Here is a 16969-nt window from a genome sequence, read left to right as displayed (position 1 = left end):
TACCTCGCCCTGTATGCTTGCTGGGACTGGCGCGATCCTGGTGGATGGATGGAATAATTAAACATGCACTATGAAGATATTTCAATGTTCCATAAATATTTTGAAGAATTGGCGTTTTAAGCTTACAGACAGCTTGACATTTATTTGTGTGGTGATTGGTTACATGGAGAAAGAAAAGGAAGGACAGGAATTGGGGGTTAGTACGTTTGAAAGACACCGTACTGCTGCATTAAATTGTTTCATCAAGGGTTGTGCACATCCCAGCAAGCATTTTGTGGGAGGCAGGTACAATCTCTGGATGGGACACCAATTCATCGCTACCACTGTGCCACCGTGCCCCCATGTTTAATATACATTTGAATTAATTTCATCATGAAAATATCAAGTATACATCTTAGTATATAAATTGGTCAGAGAACTGTAATATCATGAATGTGATGTGTTCTGTGTCCTGTTGGCATAAGAGAAAGGCCATTTAAGGAGCACGTAGTGATTCACACACAGAGAGCACATAAAAGAACGCATAAAATACTAAGAATTTAACATGCTACATTACGATGGGATCTGAGAAACTCTAGTTAATTTAACATTGATTTTAAGATTAAGTTTACGACATTATACTTTAATGACAAAATAAACTGCGAGATTAAAGTGGACATTTCAACCTTTTTTTCCCACTGTGTCTAAATTTTTTTTTCTTTTCTCTGTACCCTAATACGCTTCCATATGCCACTCAGATGGTGGGCTATGACTTTTCACAGTGACTTTGATATCTGATCACTTCTTTTTTTATTTCAGGCTCTGTGCGACTTTCTGAACTTGAACTTTCAAGTTTCTCTGCCACTTTGTATCACTTGATCAATTTCCTTTTGTTGTTTATACCACTGCTTAATCCAACAAATAGTGTGTTTTTCCATGCCTTATTTTTCTTACATGCTTTTGCCACTGTCTTTTAACCAAACACTGAATAAGGAAGGTGATATTTAAATTGATTTGCATTTTAAAATATGCAAAATTCTGGGAAAAGTCAGGATGGGACGGCATGCATGTGCACATGCATTACTTTTCACACTGACTGGGATTTATGGAGCTGAAGTGCATGGAAGTTGCCTTACATGCTGGTTTGTGCATCTGAATTTTTTGTGCATGTGCACAAATACACTTTTGTCCGTATTCCATGTTTTAGTGTGAGTTCTACACATGGCATTGTGCATGAGGCTCCAGGTCTCTAACCATCAGTGAAGAGAATGTAGTCTGCTATAGATCACTTCTCCTCTAAATAATCTTGCTAACTGGGCCAGAGACAATTAAGGTCCATCATTTTATTTTATCCCAAGAGCACAAAGACATGAAGTTCCTCTTTGTTACCTCAGATTCCTGCAAAATATTGTTAATGCTGACAGGTAGAAGGAAGGTGGATACGTCATTGTTAGGAAGTACAATTTAGCCTCATTTTGACTTCTTAGGTTTTGTTTTGTTTTCTTTACTTTGTGCTGGTTTGTGGCACACACTGACTCCAGCAGGCCTGCACAAACGTAAGTCATATTTAGAAGTGGCAGAACTGTCTAAATAAACTAAGTCAATCTAGTTTTTGGTTTGCCTAATCACTGTCAGGTTACCCACATGTTTCCCCAAACCTCATATTTTTCCTACCAACTGTAAAGTTAACTATAGATATAGATAAAAGTCATTGTATTGTTGGAAATAAAACCTAAGCTCTACAAAAATACCTAACAACAAACTCTTAACTTTGATGTTTCATTTGTGAACTTGATGTAAGTTTGTAATGATTTGAAATAGTGCCTAATTAAAACACTAATTAGCAGAGGTTGTGCTTGCAGTCCAGTGTGCAATAGAGTCTTCATCACATTTGCACTTGACAAGATCATCACATAAAATAGGTGCATATATGATTCATAAAATGTGGAGCTATATTCTGAAACTAAACATGAAAGCTGCAAACAATTCTCACTTCCTTTTCTGTAATATCATTTTGGTGGGCAGCTAACATATTGGTTACCAACTGAACTGTAGTTTAGTGGTAAGCTTGCAGAGAAAAAATTCACCCTTGCTTTGTCCCAGGCTCCACCATTTTCATTTTGATATGTTCCTTTTTCTTTTGTTTGTTAATTGTTTTCAGCTTAGTTCAAACCCTGGATTGTGATTGGGGCAGAACCTTGAATGCAATCAGTGCTGTCAGGTGCTACAGCCATTAAGGCTGCACTCAGCTGGAAAGAATCTACAACATGTATATTTTCTGTTTGCAGTGCAATTAGTTTTAGCTAAAGTTGCCCAGTTTCTCTCACTAGGTAGGTCCTAAATAAACTTTTGAAATAGTTAATGTTTGCTCCATTAGGATTTATGTTTCAGAGCATTCAAATTTAGAGCTTTCCAGTTTATTTATTTTTAAATTCAGACTTTGACCTCTTTTTTGGTTTTTATGGGGGTTTTGATTGGCTTTGTAGTATGCATTATGCTTTCTTAGTTTGTCGTTTCTTGAGTTTCTTGCGTTTCCATTTTTTTTTTTTTTTAGATTTTTTTATGTCTGTGTTCTTGTTTGATACACTTGCAATTAAGGTTTCCCCTTTACTCTTTCTATTCCAATAAGGCCATTTTATTGTCAATTTATTTTTGATTTATTCTGTTAAATGTGAAATAATGAACAATGGAAATCAAATGCTTTTGTCAGCTTCGATTTTTTAAAAATTGTGAATTTCCTTAAGTGGAAGGGTATCAATTATTTCATCCACGTCTGGCAACAGGTGGAAGGAGAACGATTTTATTGAACATTGTTTTCTTTCTCTCAGACCATTGCTTTCTTTTTTTCTTGTCTGCCTGTTTCCATTTGTTTCATTTGTAGAACTAGTAGATTTCAGAAATTAAAAAATGTAGCTCTGAGATGAGGAGACAAAATTAGGTTTCCATTTGGCAGCATCTTAATCATAACAGCTGTTCATGTTAATCTTTTTCATGTTACTATTTACAGAAAATATTCTTGATGATGCTGCTCTAAGTGATTTTGAAAACTTTGCAAAAGTTATAGAGAAAGAAGAAGAAGAAATATCAGATATGACACATGAATTTAAAAAGGTATATATTTTTTTGTTAGTAAATTGAATATGCAAGTTGATTTTCATGTTCTGTTTAACTTAATGTTTTAATACCCTAATATGTCAAGTAGACAGTATGTGTTTTGTTCATATTTTGTTTGAAGAGAATCATAGTGAAAAAATATGAAAGGTGTAATCTTTGCCTACTGAAAATTTAATTAGAGCAGTACAACCTGTGATCATCTAGTTTAATTTGGTGAAAGGTATTGTGTTTAATGTGTATCATTGGGAGCTGCATCTGCACATAATTTTAGCATCAAACCGTATTCTTCACACTAAGCAATACTCAAGCATCTACTGGTTCCTTTTTAGATTTTTTTACACATTTGCCTGATGATTAATCCAGTTTTACTTTCAAGCTTTATTCTGGTTTGGAGCTGCCCCGTATGTAATAATTTATCTTCCTAGATATATTATATTTATTTACATAAAACGTATTTAAGATGTCTCAAGTGCTGAATTCTGTATTTAAATATCTCTAGACTCCATTATAATTCAGTCTTATTAATTTTTCCCGGGAATATTTTTAAAAATGAGTGTAATAGCCCAAGAACCGATTCATGTGTTCCTTTCTTAAATATCTACTAATGATTAATTGATGACTCAAGTGGCCCATATGATTATGTGGGCTTGAGTATACGATGAATTGGTGCCATGTCCAAAATATTTCCTAGTTCCCACTCAGTGCTGCTAAAATTGGTACCAGTTGCCTGCAAACCTGAACTGGATAGGCAGTTCATAAAAACTTTTTTTTTTAAAAGGCCTCCCATGGTAATAATTAGCTAGTTACGAATTACCTTATCACATACCCTAACTGGATAGCACTCCTTCTCTAATATCTTAATCGGCTCCATTATTTAGCATAAAATGTATGCAAGTAATTTAGATTGTGGGGGTGCAAATATTGTGTCATGGCCCAGATATCTTAATGGCATCATATTGTGAGTTCCTGACTATTCCAACCTCTGATAATCTTCGAAGCACAACATTTGCAAATAAAATATATAGTGTCCTTTATAGCTTCTTAAGTCTACTTTATTTTTGTTTATAAAATCTGTACATCATTCAATACGATTTGTGGTCTTTGTGTACTGTATCTCCTGAAATGTTTATTTTTTGGGGCTCAAGCTCATAAATAAGATTAGATGCTACCAAAACTTTAAAATACATAAAACCCAGAGATGAAATCTAGAAACTGAACATTTAGGGTTCGCCTCTCCATGCAGTTTTGCATGTTACATATCTAAAACAATGTTCCCTCCCTTGTATACAGTGCTGCTGGGAATGAGACTGATCATCAGTGGCACTGGAATGGATTAGACAGGTTTAAGAATGTTATTTTCTCTCCAAAAGTCAGTAATCAATTGTAAGTTATGAAAAGGGCTGTGCTCAAAAATGAGTTTTCAACTCTGCAGTAGGAATGCTGCATCAGTATTGCTTTAATCTATTTTCTGTTGAAAGCTTTGATCAAAAACTGAATGTTTAATGAGAATGCATATTCTCTTCCTAATGTTCAAAAATAGGTCACTAGGTTAAACTTTTTTTTTTAAACCTTCTATTTCTTTTTAAAATAGATGGATGGATGGATAGATACTTTATTAATCCCAAGGGGAAATTCACATACTCCAGCAGCAGCATACTGATATAAAAAAACAATATTAAATTAAAGAGTAATAAAAATATAGGTAAAAACAGACAATAACTTTGAATAATGTTAGCGTTTACCCCAATGGGTGGAACTGAAGAGTCGAATAGTTTGGGGGAGGAAACAATCTCCTCATTCTGTCAGTGGAGCAGGACAGTGACAGCAGTTTGTCGCTGATGCTGCTCCTCTGTCTGGAGATGACACTGTTTAGTGGATGCAGTGGATTTTCTGTAATTGATAGGATCCTGCTGAGTGCCTGTCACTCTGCCACGGATGTCAAACTGTCCAGCTCCATGCCTACAATAGAGCCTGCCTTCTCACCAATTTATCCAGGTGTGAGGCATCCTTCTTCTTTATGCTGCCTCCCCAGCACACCACTGCGTAGAAGAGGGCGTTTACCACAACCGTCTAATAGAACACCTGCAGCATCTTATTGCAGGTGTTGAAGGACGGCAGTCTTCTAAGGAAGTATAGTCGGCTTTGTCCTCTCTTGCACAGAGAATCAGTATTGGCAGTCCAGTCCAATTTATCATCCAGCTGCACTCCCAGGTATTTATAGGTCTGTACCCTCTGCACACAGTCACCTCTGATGATCACAGGGTCCAGGAGGGGCCTGGGCCTCCTAAAATCCACCACCAGCTCCTTGGTTTTGCTGGTGTTCAGGTGTAGGTGGTTTGAGTCGCACCATTTAACAAAGTCCTTGATGAGGTTCCTATACTCCTCCTCCCGCCCACTCCTGATGCAGCCCACGATAACAGTGTCGTCCGCGAACTTTTGCACGTGGCAGGACTCTGAGTTATATTGGAAGTCCGATATATATAGGCTGAACAGGACCGGAGAAAGTACAGTCCCCTGCGGCGCTCCTGTGTTGCTGACCACAATGTCAGACCTGCAGTTCCCGAGACGCACATACTGAGGTCTGTTTGTAAGAGAGTCCACGATCCATGCCACTAGGTATGAATCTATTCCCATCTCTGTCAGCTTGTCCCTAAGGACCAGAGGTTGGTTGGTGTTGAAACATAATTCTTACAGCACCACTGCCTCTGTCCAAGTGGGTGAGTGATCTGTGTAGTATATAGATGATGGCATCCTCCGCTCCTACCTTCTCCTGGTATGCGAACTGCAGAGGGTCGAGGGCGTTGTGTACCTGTGGCCTCGGGTGGTGAAGCAGCAGCCGCTCCATGGTCTTCATCACATGTGACGTCAGAGCGACCGGCCGGAAGTTGTTCAGCTCACTAGGACATGATACCTTTGGGACTGGGGTGATACAAGATGTTTTCCAAAGCCTCGGGACTCTCCCCAGTTCCAGGCTCAGGTTGAAGATGCGCTGTAGGGGACTCCCCAGCTCCAACGCATAGGCCTTCAGCAGTCGTGGCGATACTCCATCTGGACCCGCTGCTTTGCTGGCACAAAGTCTCCTCTGCTCTCTGCTCACCTGCGCTGCTGTAATTGTGGGTGGGGATGTCTCTCCTATGCTGGTATCAGCAGAAGGATGGGTGCAGGGTGTAGTACTCCAAGGTGAGAGTGGGTTAGGGTGGTCAAACCTGTTAAAGAATTTGTTCATTTGGTTTACTCTCTCCACGTCTCTCTTGATGGTGGCACCCCGCTTCAAGCTGCAGCCAGTGATGATCTTCATCCCATCCCACACTTCCTTCATGCTGTTATTCTGCAACTTCTGCTCCAGCTATCTCCTGTACTGCTCCTTCGCCGCCCTGAGCTGGACTCTGAGTTCCTTCTGCACGCGCTTGAGCTTATGCTGATCACCATCTTTAAAAGCCCTTTTCTTCTGGTTCAAAAGGCCCTTGATGTCACTTGTAATCCATGGCTTGTTGTTAGCATAGCAGCGTACTGTTCTTACTGGAACTACAATGTCCATACAGAACTTGATGTAGTCAGTAGTGCAGTCAACAACCTCCTCAATGTTCTCACTATGTGATCCTTGCAGGATATCCCAGTCCTTAGTTCCAAAGCAGTCCCTCAGAGCCTGCTGTGCTTCAGGGGACCACTTCCTGAATGAGCGTGTGGTTGCAGGTAGGACCCTCACACTTGGTTTGTAGTGAGTCTGAAGCAGAACCAGGGGCCTCATGTATAAACGGTGCATACGCACAGAAATTTTGCGTACTCCCGTTTCCATGCTCAAATCGCGATGTATAAAACCTAAACCTGGCGTAAAGCCACGCACATTTCCACGGTAACTCATACCTTGGCGTACACAATTTCTCCGATCAGTTTTGCAGACTGGCGGCACCCAGTGTCAAAGCAGTGCTACTGTTCCTGTGTGATCACCTTTCTTTCTTAGATCCACATTCCTGACGCTGCTTTATAAATATACTGACACTAACTGCATATTGTTTATTAGTGTAATGCATCTGATTGTAATTAACCTGCAGCAATATAATGGTCCAGGGAATAGCCATAGTATTCCAAATACCATAACTGCTTTAGCGTTGTAACTCTCACTGCATCTTCTTCTTCTTTCAGCTGCTCCCGTTAAGGGTTGCCACAGCAGATCATCTTTTTCCATATTACTCTCGCTGCACCACTCGGAGTATTTATATCACTGTATCTGAGTGGGGGAATCACAGTAGCAGCTGATCGGAAAGAGAAATATCGGTATACAGCATGAAGCAGACGCTACCTGAGCCACGGCAAAACACTTTATAGAGACTTCCCAGTACGGACTTCGCGGTTTAGAAAAGGTTTCATCCCAAGAACTCTAAACGCACTCAATCAGTCCATCAAGTGCTCCTTGTAGAACTGTTTACTTATAAGTACAATTACCTCACTTGCACTACAGTTATAATATTGCACAACCTGTGCCACTTTATAAAGCGCGCATTTACATATGATGACGGTATTCATTTTTAAGATGAAATGCAGCAAAATATGCTGATTATATTATACAGATAAAACTTTAACTTCATTTAAATAATCTGTATTGTTAATAATTAAATATGTGAGGACACGGTGCTGCAGCGCTAGCTAATTCAGGGATTGTTCCTGCATTGCGTTGTATTCTTGCGCTGATGCGACACTGGAAAGATAGACGGATAGAATAATTAAACATGTACTACGAAGATATTTCAATGTTCCTTAAAAGTTTTGAAGAATCGGCGTTCTAAGCTTACAAATGGCTTCACGTCTATTACAGAGCTGATTGTGTGGCGATTGGGCATTTGGAGAAAGAAAAGTAAGGACAGGAATTGGAGGTTGGTACGTTTGAAAGAGACCGTGCTTCTGTAATAAATTATGTCATCGAAGGTCGCACATGGCACAGCAAGACTCTTGCGTGAGATATGAACAATCACTGCGCCACCGTGTTCCCATGTTTAATAACATGCTTTCATTCCTATCATCATGAAAATGATATCACGTATACATCTCAGTATTTTAATTATTCAGAGAGCTGTAATATCACGAATGTAATGGATTCTGTGTCTTGTCGGAGAAAGAGAAAGAAAGGAAGCACGTAGTGATTCACACACACAGAGCACATAGAAGATCAAATACAGAACAAAGCATTTAACGTGCTACTTGAGAAACTAGTAAAATAAACGATTTTAAGATGAAGTTTACGATGGTCTACTTTAATGGCAAAATAAACTACGTGATTAAAGTGGAAATTTCGAGATTAAAGTTGACATTTCGTGCTTTTTTTTTCCCACTGTGTGCCTATTTGTTTTGTCTGTACCCTAATAAGCTTTCATATGACACTCAGACGGTGGGCTACGACTCGCCTTTTCACGGCGACTTTGATATGTGATTTCTTTTTTATTTCGGGCACTGTGCGACTTTGTGAACTTGGATCATTCGAGTTTCTCCGACACTCTGTCACTCGATCAACTTTCTTTTGTTGATTATACCACTGTTTAAACCAACAAATAGTACGTTTTTCCTTTGCCTCCACTTGGTATTCGCTGAAATTCTTCTATTTTCCCCTGTGCTTTTCCCATTGTCTTTTCACAGAAGGCTATTTATATTGATTTGCATATTCAAAGAGGCGTAATTCTGGGAGGAGTTGGGGCGGGACAGAAGGCGCGTGCGTTACTTTTCACGCTGATCGGGATTTATGTAGTGGAAGAACGTGAAAGTATGCGTGCGCACAGATTCCTGCATCTGGATTTTTCTGTGCGTATGCACAATCCCGCTTTTGTGCTTACGCCATGTTATAGTGTGAGTTCTACGCACAGCGTTATACACGAGGCCCCAGGTTATGATCTGCTTTCCCAAGTGCAGGCAGCGGGGTGACGCTGTATGCGTCTTTAACGTTTGCATACAGTAGGTCAGTAGTCTTATTTCCCCGGGTGTTGCAGTCCACATACTGGGAGAAGGCAGGTAATGTTTTGTCCAGCGTCACATGGTTACAATCTCCAGCGATTAGCACAAGCACCTCAGGGTACTGCGTTTGTAACTTAGCGTGTGACGTCATCCATTCTACTGTTGCTATCTCCACGTCTGCCCGAGGAGGGATGTAAACAATAACAACAATGACTTATCCAAACTCTCTGGGAAAGTAATAGGGACGCAAACTTACGGCCAACAGTTCGATGTCCCTACAGCAAGTGGAGATGTTGATGTTTACATGTCCAGAGTTACACCACTTTGTATTGACATAGAGAGCGAGTCCTCCTCCTTTGTGCTTCCTGCAGGTACTTGCATCTCTGTCCGCTCTAACTGTGCTAAACCCGGGTAGCTCCACGTTAGCATCTGGGATATTAGTTGTTAGCCACGTTTCGCAAAAGCACAACAAACTGCATTCTATGTAGGTTCTGACATTTTTCACCAGCGTAGCCAGTTCGTTGATCTTATTTGGTAGCGAGTTCACATTTCCCAGGATCACAGAAGGCTTAAAACGCCACTTTCTCACAAGCCGCTTCATTTTTAGCTTAGTGCTGGGTCTGCTGCCGCGATACTGCCTTTTTACCTCGTCGGGTAAATAGGGAACCACACCGACACTGGCATTGTCAAATGTATTCGTAAAATGTCTGACATCTTCATTTGTACATTTTCTTACTATGAAATGACATTAACTTGATTTGAGTGTAAATCCTACACCATTTTCATTTGAACATTTCACTCAACGTCTGTTTTTCCAAATGCTTGTATGTACTAAATATTAATTCTTTGTTACACAAAAATGTTATTTTTTCTTGGATACATGAATTATAGATTTATATTCTTAAAGCTTTTTATGTTATGCTCACTAAGATATAGAGAAAGCAGTAAAATAGTGATATAATTTATGTTGTGAAGGCAGGTGCTTTACACAAGTGTGACCATCTCCTCCTCCTGTGAGGTCCAAACGGGATGAAAGGGCAGTGTTTGGGGCTCAAACTTTTGTGGACTGTCTCTTGCTTTTAACTTTGCCATTTTTAATGGATTTATTTATTTGAACTGTTTTTACCCTCTACCATTTGTTTTTATGGATTATTTATTGAACATTTTTAAACACTGCATGATTTATTGAGACACCTTTTGATTGTTTTTATTAAAAGCAACTTTGTAAATTTTGTGCACCTACTCCTTGCTTTGTGTGTTGTGACCTCATTTGCTGGCTCATCCCTTGGGTACGTTATTGATGGTAGCAGGTATAAGAGGGTCCCTGGATCAACTGGGAGGGTAGAGCCAACCTGCACCATCACAGCATTCTATAATTGAGCCTCTTCTTTCAATCGGCTTGTTGAATTAATAGGCTTCTTTTTAATTTATGTTACCAGCACAGTACATTACAGTGTTAATTGTACTGGCTATCGCAATTATAAAACATGTAAAGGATGTCACCATTCACATTAAGGGAACACAGTCTCCTATGAAATGAGAGCTTACACTACCTGACTCCAATGCTTTGTCTCATAGATCACTCAATTCAAGAAAGTAGTCAATTTTCTATTCGATTTAAATTTCGTTCATTCTTGTATATTGTACTTTAGTGAATATCGACGCAGCACTTACTGCATTACATTTGTAAATGTGTGAAACAGTAAAACTTACAGAATATATTTTTGTATTTGTTTATATTGTTAGTTTGCCAGACAGGCAACAGTTTGCCATGGGCAAGAGTATATCTAGATTGGCATATGGCCAAGCTGGGTCTCACAGACAGCCTCCAGGGAAAAGGGAGAGCCACATTGGCAGTAAGAGAGATATTGTATATGCCAGTGTGAAATACAAAGGCTGCTGCAGGCTGGTAAGCGCTGTGTGTGTACTAAGGAATGATGACAGGAAGGGACACCAACATATGTGTAGGATAGAAACAACTTGTAGGGCAGATGACCCAACTGCTTCTTGGGTTGTCTAATTCTTTTCTGTGAGAAGTTAGGTCAGGGGAAAAAAATGCTAAAGCCGTTTGCAAAAATGTATAGTTTGATCCAGAGAGGTCAGCAGGCCTATTTTTTTTTCCATCTTCTGTTTGTTTTATGCTTTGCCTGTGAATATTAATCATTTGGGGTGTATTTGTTAAAGGCACAATTTTTTTTTTTTTTGCTGCATGTGATGTTATTTCTGGGTTTGGGGCTTAATAAGGAAGTCTGTAAGTGATCCCAGCCTCCCACCCCATATTTTTGTATGTGTGAACATTCCAGGATACAAATGCCATCAGTGTATGGTCAGATTCACAATATTTTTGTTTAGTACTTACTATCCACAACATACTGGAACAAAATTAAATATAGTTTAGAAAAATAACACCCTACATAAATAAGCACTTGTAACGAATGTCTTGCATTTTGTTGAAATCATTTTGAATAACACTGTTTCAAAATCAAGTGGGTCTTGCTAGCAAACTCTTAGCTCTGTTAAATCTCCAACACGAAGCATAGCCGTAAATTACTCACAGCTTCATTGAGTTCAACTCTTCAATGTCCAAAGGAAAATGTGTAACAGCTCCATTTATTTGCTTGTTTTCTCATTGTGCACGTTGCTGAAACAGTCATTGCAAGGCAGATACTTATACCAAACGTTCGCAAACTAGACCCAACCACAGCATGTTGTTTGTTTGTTTGTTGTTGTTTTTTTTTTTTTTTCCGGAGGAACCTGGGGAGGGGCAGCCATTTGTGAGCTAAATGTTTTTAGTCTGTTTCAGCACATTTCTTTCTTTTTTTGATAGAAGGATGTTGACTGTTTTGTAAAAAACCTTTGAAATAATTGATTTAAAAGTCGTCTTGTACATTTTTTTTAAGTGGGTTACCCTTCTTGATTGTAGATACTATGTTAGTGATCTTGAAAAAGTTCCAAACTATGAAAAATATTGTAATTCTGTGTGTGTCTGTAGAAAGAAGGTTTTAAAAGCTTCCTTGGTCACTAATTTAGCTTCCCACTGTAAGTTCCTTGTCAAATATCAAACCTCAGCAAGTTCTTTAACACTAGAATCCCTGAAGCCTTTGGAAAAAATTGTAAGGCTGGGCCACCATAAATTCCTTCACACATCTTCATCAGTGTCTTTGTTTTGCAAATGTGTCAATCAGTACAAGCAGCTTGCTATCCCATTCCCCACTGACGCAGCTGAAGTCAGTCGCAAAGTTCTCCCAGCTCAAGTCTGTTTATCTGGGTGTGAGGTGTCTTGTTGTATAGGGCAAATAATATATCATTATTTGGAATACATGCATTTCATGTGCATGTTCCTTGTCTACAACGATCTGGGTAAATGTAGGATGACAGGAAATGCGAGGCAAGAAATGTTAAACACATAACTAAAACGGAATCTTTTTTTCATGTTATAGTAATAACTAGCAAAATACCCGCGCTTCGCAGCGGAGAAGTAGTGTGTTAAAGAGGTTATGTAAACATATATATACATAAACATATATACATATATATATATATATACATATACACATCCACATATATATATACATATATCAACATATATATACACATACAGACACATATATACATATACTTATTTGTATATCTACATATATATACACATATATACATATTTGTATATCTACATATATATACACATGTATACATATAAACACATATCTATCTACATACATACACATATATCTATCTATCTATCTATATATATCTATCTATCTATCTATCTATCTATATATATATATATATATATATATATATATATATATATATATATATATATATATATCTATATATACACATACATATCTATCTATATATACACATACATACATACACATATATATAGCTGATTACCCAGTGGATTCGCTCACTGAGTGCAAGAGAAAAAAATAAAATGTATGTATAGAATAAGTTTAATTGCCAAATTTATTTTTCCACAAATAAAGGGCACTTACAATAACATAGAAATCAATATAAACAACATTAACATCATTATCATATGAGAATATGAAGTAATATATAAGAAGCACATTGCATATAAATATAAATTATTAAACAATAAAATGTTCTTCTATAATACGCTACCGTGGCTATTCGTTTTGTCTGTCCAGGATTTTAAATCACCTGTAGCTCGCAAACCGTTTCACCTATTGACTTGAAATTTGGTACACATATACTACGTCACGTCTACTATTCGCTTTCCCACACATATGAACATATATATATATATATATATATATACACACACATACACATATATACATAGTGCGTTGCAACACGGGCTGCGATTGTTACATGGGAGGGAGAGGACAAATCACAGCTTCCCGCTTTCTAATCGGGCTTGTGATTGCTGCTTTGACGGATGCCCAGATCCCACAGTATTTCCCCTTAGGAGAGGCGTTAGGCAAGTGTAATTGAATAGCGGTGCTGCAAGTTATTGCTCTTTTTATCTTTAGTTTATTTTATTGTAGAGTCAACTCACAGCTGCGCGCACCAGTGCGTGCGTGGCGGATGCGTACGGCTGACGTTTTCATTGTCTACCACCTCCGCTAATCATTCTTGAGGCAGATTGAAGACTTAAGTGCCAGCTTAACTGAAAAATTAAAGAAAACATACTAAGTTTTAAAACAAATCAGTTTTAACGGGAAAAGATGCCGACGAAAAGAAGAGAAGCAGCGGGACGCTAGGGTGAAGAGCTGCTCATTAAGCAGCAAGCTCATCAACCTCTGAGCAAAACGAAAGGTAAACGTACAGAGAAAGAGGATAAATACTATGAATGGTCATGTCAAGTATATTCACTCCACGTTATCGTGCAGTGCACTGTTACTGGTATTTTGATAAAAGAATCTGAATAACATATAAGAAGCGTATAAATTATTAAACAGTAAAACATTAACGTTTAAGAAGTAAAGATACATTGAGTACTACTGTAGTGCTTTCGGGTATAGTACATTTTTTGTTTGCCCATTACATGCATAAATGTATACATTTTTTGGTGTACCTACTCAAGAACACGCGACATGACCCGGCAGTTAAAAATTTATCGCTCCAGCAATTTAACTCTGTTACAAAGTCATCTAATATGGTATTGCAAACGGCAGCAGGAGCGTTTCTATAAACTCAATTTAAACTTACTGTTTACACCGTGCTTTGAAGATGCATAGTATGCGACACGTGTTTTCGCCGTAATTGTGGGCTCATTAGGAGTACACAGTCACTGCACTCCCTTACTGGAATCGATCCTCGGACGTAGAGGCGAAGCCCCTAACGTTGTGCTACGGCGTGTGGTTCGTTCATTTGACAGCATGTAGATCGGGGTAATTACATTGCAGGCATTCGTAGTCTGATTCACAATCTGATTGTATTGGGTGGTTACCTACCAGGTAACGCTTGTGGTTGGTGAGCAAGTCGGCTAACTTCTGCCACGGTGCCCTCTTTCAGTTGCGAGAAGCAGATCATACAATGGTTGAAATAGTTTAATATATATAGCAAAATCACCGCGCTTCGCAGGGGCGAATATGGTATTGCAAACGGCAGCGTTTCTATAAACTTAATTTGAAGTTACGGTTTATACCGTGCTTTGTTTCATATTCTTTTCCTACTTTATCAATTGTGTAATGTGTTTTTTGAACAGGTTTGATTCATGGAAGTGATCACTCCTGCTGCGTTCAGTCACTTCACGTGAGCCGCTCTCTTGTGTGATGTTGCGATGTCCACGGGTTTATTTAATGTTAGCTAAGACCCGGCAGTTAAGTTTCTCGCTACAGCAATTTTACTCTGTTACAAAGTGATGCAAACTCTCGTTTATACCTCGTGTCTTCTCATTAAACTTTTATCTCGCGAATATGGCATTGCAAACGGCAGCGGGGAGCGTTTCTATAAAGTTAATTTAAGGTTAGGTTTATACCGTGCTTTTTTATACCTCGTGTCTTCTCATTAAACTTGTATCTCGCGAATATGGTATTGCAAACGGCAGCGGGAGCGTTTCTATAAAGTAAATTTAGACTTACGGTTTACACCGTGCTTTTTTATACCTCGTGTCTTATGAAGATGCTTGTATGCGTCACTCACTCGCTTCTTATTGTTTCGCTGCCTTGTCAATTGTGTAATGAGTGTTTTCTTCAGCGCTCTTTGGGGCTCCTCCTTCTTTTCTACGTACTGAGTTCACAGTCAGTTCACGTGATTACGTGGGAGGCGTGATGACGCGACACGCAACTCAGTCTCCTACGGCCATCTTGCTGCCTTCCATTACAGTATATGGACAAAAAAGAGGTTCCAGTTATGACCATTACGCGTATAATTTTGAAATGAAACCTGCCTAACTTTTGTAAGTAAGCTGTAAGGAATGAGCCTGCCAAATTTCAGCCTTCCACCTACACGGGAAGTTGGACAATTAGTGGTGAGTGAGTCAGTCAGTGAGTGAGTCAGTCAGTCAGTCAGTCAGTCAGTCAGTGAGGGCTTTGCCTTTTATTATTATAGATGTCAAAATACTGTTGTGAAGTGTTGTGATGAGAGTCCCTGTTTTGCACCCCAAAGCACAAGGCTGAAACTCAGTACTTTATCAACACCTGCTTTATTTAGCTTGAAACAGGAACAGCATGGTTATTTATTGTAGCGAGATCTACCACTCTCCTTTACACAGACCCAGCAATCAGGCAGTTGAAATGAGATTCTCATCGTCAAGATAGGCACCTGTGTACACGGAATGGGGACACAGGATCTGGTCCATCATTGACTGAAAGGTCAACGGTGCACCATGGAGCCTTAAAGGGAGTGCCGTAAATTCAAACAACCCATCCAGAGTGGCGAACGTGGTTTTCTCACAACTAGACTCCTCCGAGGGGACCTGCCAATACCCTTCATGAGGTAAAGGGTAGAGATATATGAAGCCTGCCTGATCTGGAGTGACAATCTTGGATTCTGCAATCATCATCCGGCCAGGTGTTGCAGAAAAGACATTAGAGTTCCCCTTGGTCAACGATAGCAATTCTGCTTTCTGGGTCTCAGCTAAATCATCCCCAATAGCGACCTCAGTCTGGGGGACTGCTGCAGCCATGACCAGGTCTTCGTAACGGTGGTGCCACTCCTTTAAAAGATTAATGTGCAAAATTTGTACGGGTTTCTGCCACCCGGGAACTCAAACTTTATAATTCACTGGGGTCATACACTATTCTATCACTGCCTGCCCTTGCCATTTGAGCCGACATTTATGTGGATCGGTCAGGATCAACACCAGCATGCGATCCCCCCTTCTTATACACGCGGAGTTTAGGTGAGGGTTAGTATCACTTATAAGTATTCTGTTTCTCTTCTTGGTACTCAAATGTGGCACTTGGTGCCACGGCCCCCCTGCCAAGTTATCTTAGGCAGGCAAAACAAAGTCATCCCTGATGGAGGATTGCAGGAATCGTGGGAAAGAGGGGTCCTTTCATCGGATTTGTGCTATTTCAGCTGTGGAATGGCCAAATGGGGGAGGCAGGTTGATGAATGAAGTCTCCAGGGCTCTAAACAAATCCAAGTCATATTATGTGATATCATCCATCCATCCATCCATTATCCAACCCGCTATATCCTAACTAAAGGGTCATGGGGGGGTCTGCTGGAGCTGCTCTATTCAATAAGGGCGCACACAAAAAGGCGAGCTTCAAAAGGGCGACCTCAATTGAGCGTGGCGAATAAAGGCGTTCGTAGATAATTTAGTTCAAATGGCTCTGGAATATGTAAAGAGCAACAAAGGTGCAGATCTACTCGTAGTCGAAGGCTACACCGTCAGAAAGGAGAAAGCCATCAACAGGAAACATATCTGGAAATGCACTGAATATATGATTAGAAAATGTTCATCTTGCTGTCATACCAAAAATGGATTATTCGTCAAGAGACCATCTACGCACAA

At 39.4% G+C, this 16969-nt stretch overlaps 1 protein-coding gene across 6 annotated transcripts in view; it reads left to right on the top strand.

Moving 5' to 3' along the window:
- The window catches only part of LOC114641433 (TIAM Rac1 associated GEF 1), a 471138-nt gene that overhangs the window by 351414 nt on the left and 102755 nt on the right, over positions 1–16969 (top strand). For 5 of the 6 annotated variants that reach the window (XM_051925737.1, XM_051925739.1, XM_051925738.1 and 2 more), the window contains one exon: positions 2987–3090. In XM_051925737.1, the coding sequence (XP_051781697.1) occupies positions 2987–3090 (104 nt within the window). Of the gene's footprint in view, positions 1–2236; positions 2310–2986; positions 3091–16969 lie in introns of those variants that run through there. The other variant, XM_051925742.1, reaches the window with a different exon arrangement.

This window comes from Erpetoichthys calabaricus, chromosome 4 (assembly GCF_900747795.2).
Source record: "Erpetoichthys calabaricus chromosome 4, fErpCal1.3, whole genome shotgun sequence".
NCBI classification, from domain to species: domain Eukaryota; kingdom Metazoa; phylum Chordata; class Cladistia; order Polypteriformes; family Polypteridae; genus Erpetoichthys; species Erpetoichthys calabaricus.
This window is presented reverse-complemented; position numbering and strand designations above follow the sequence as displayed.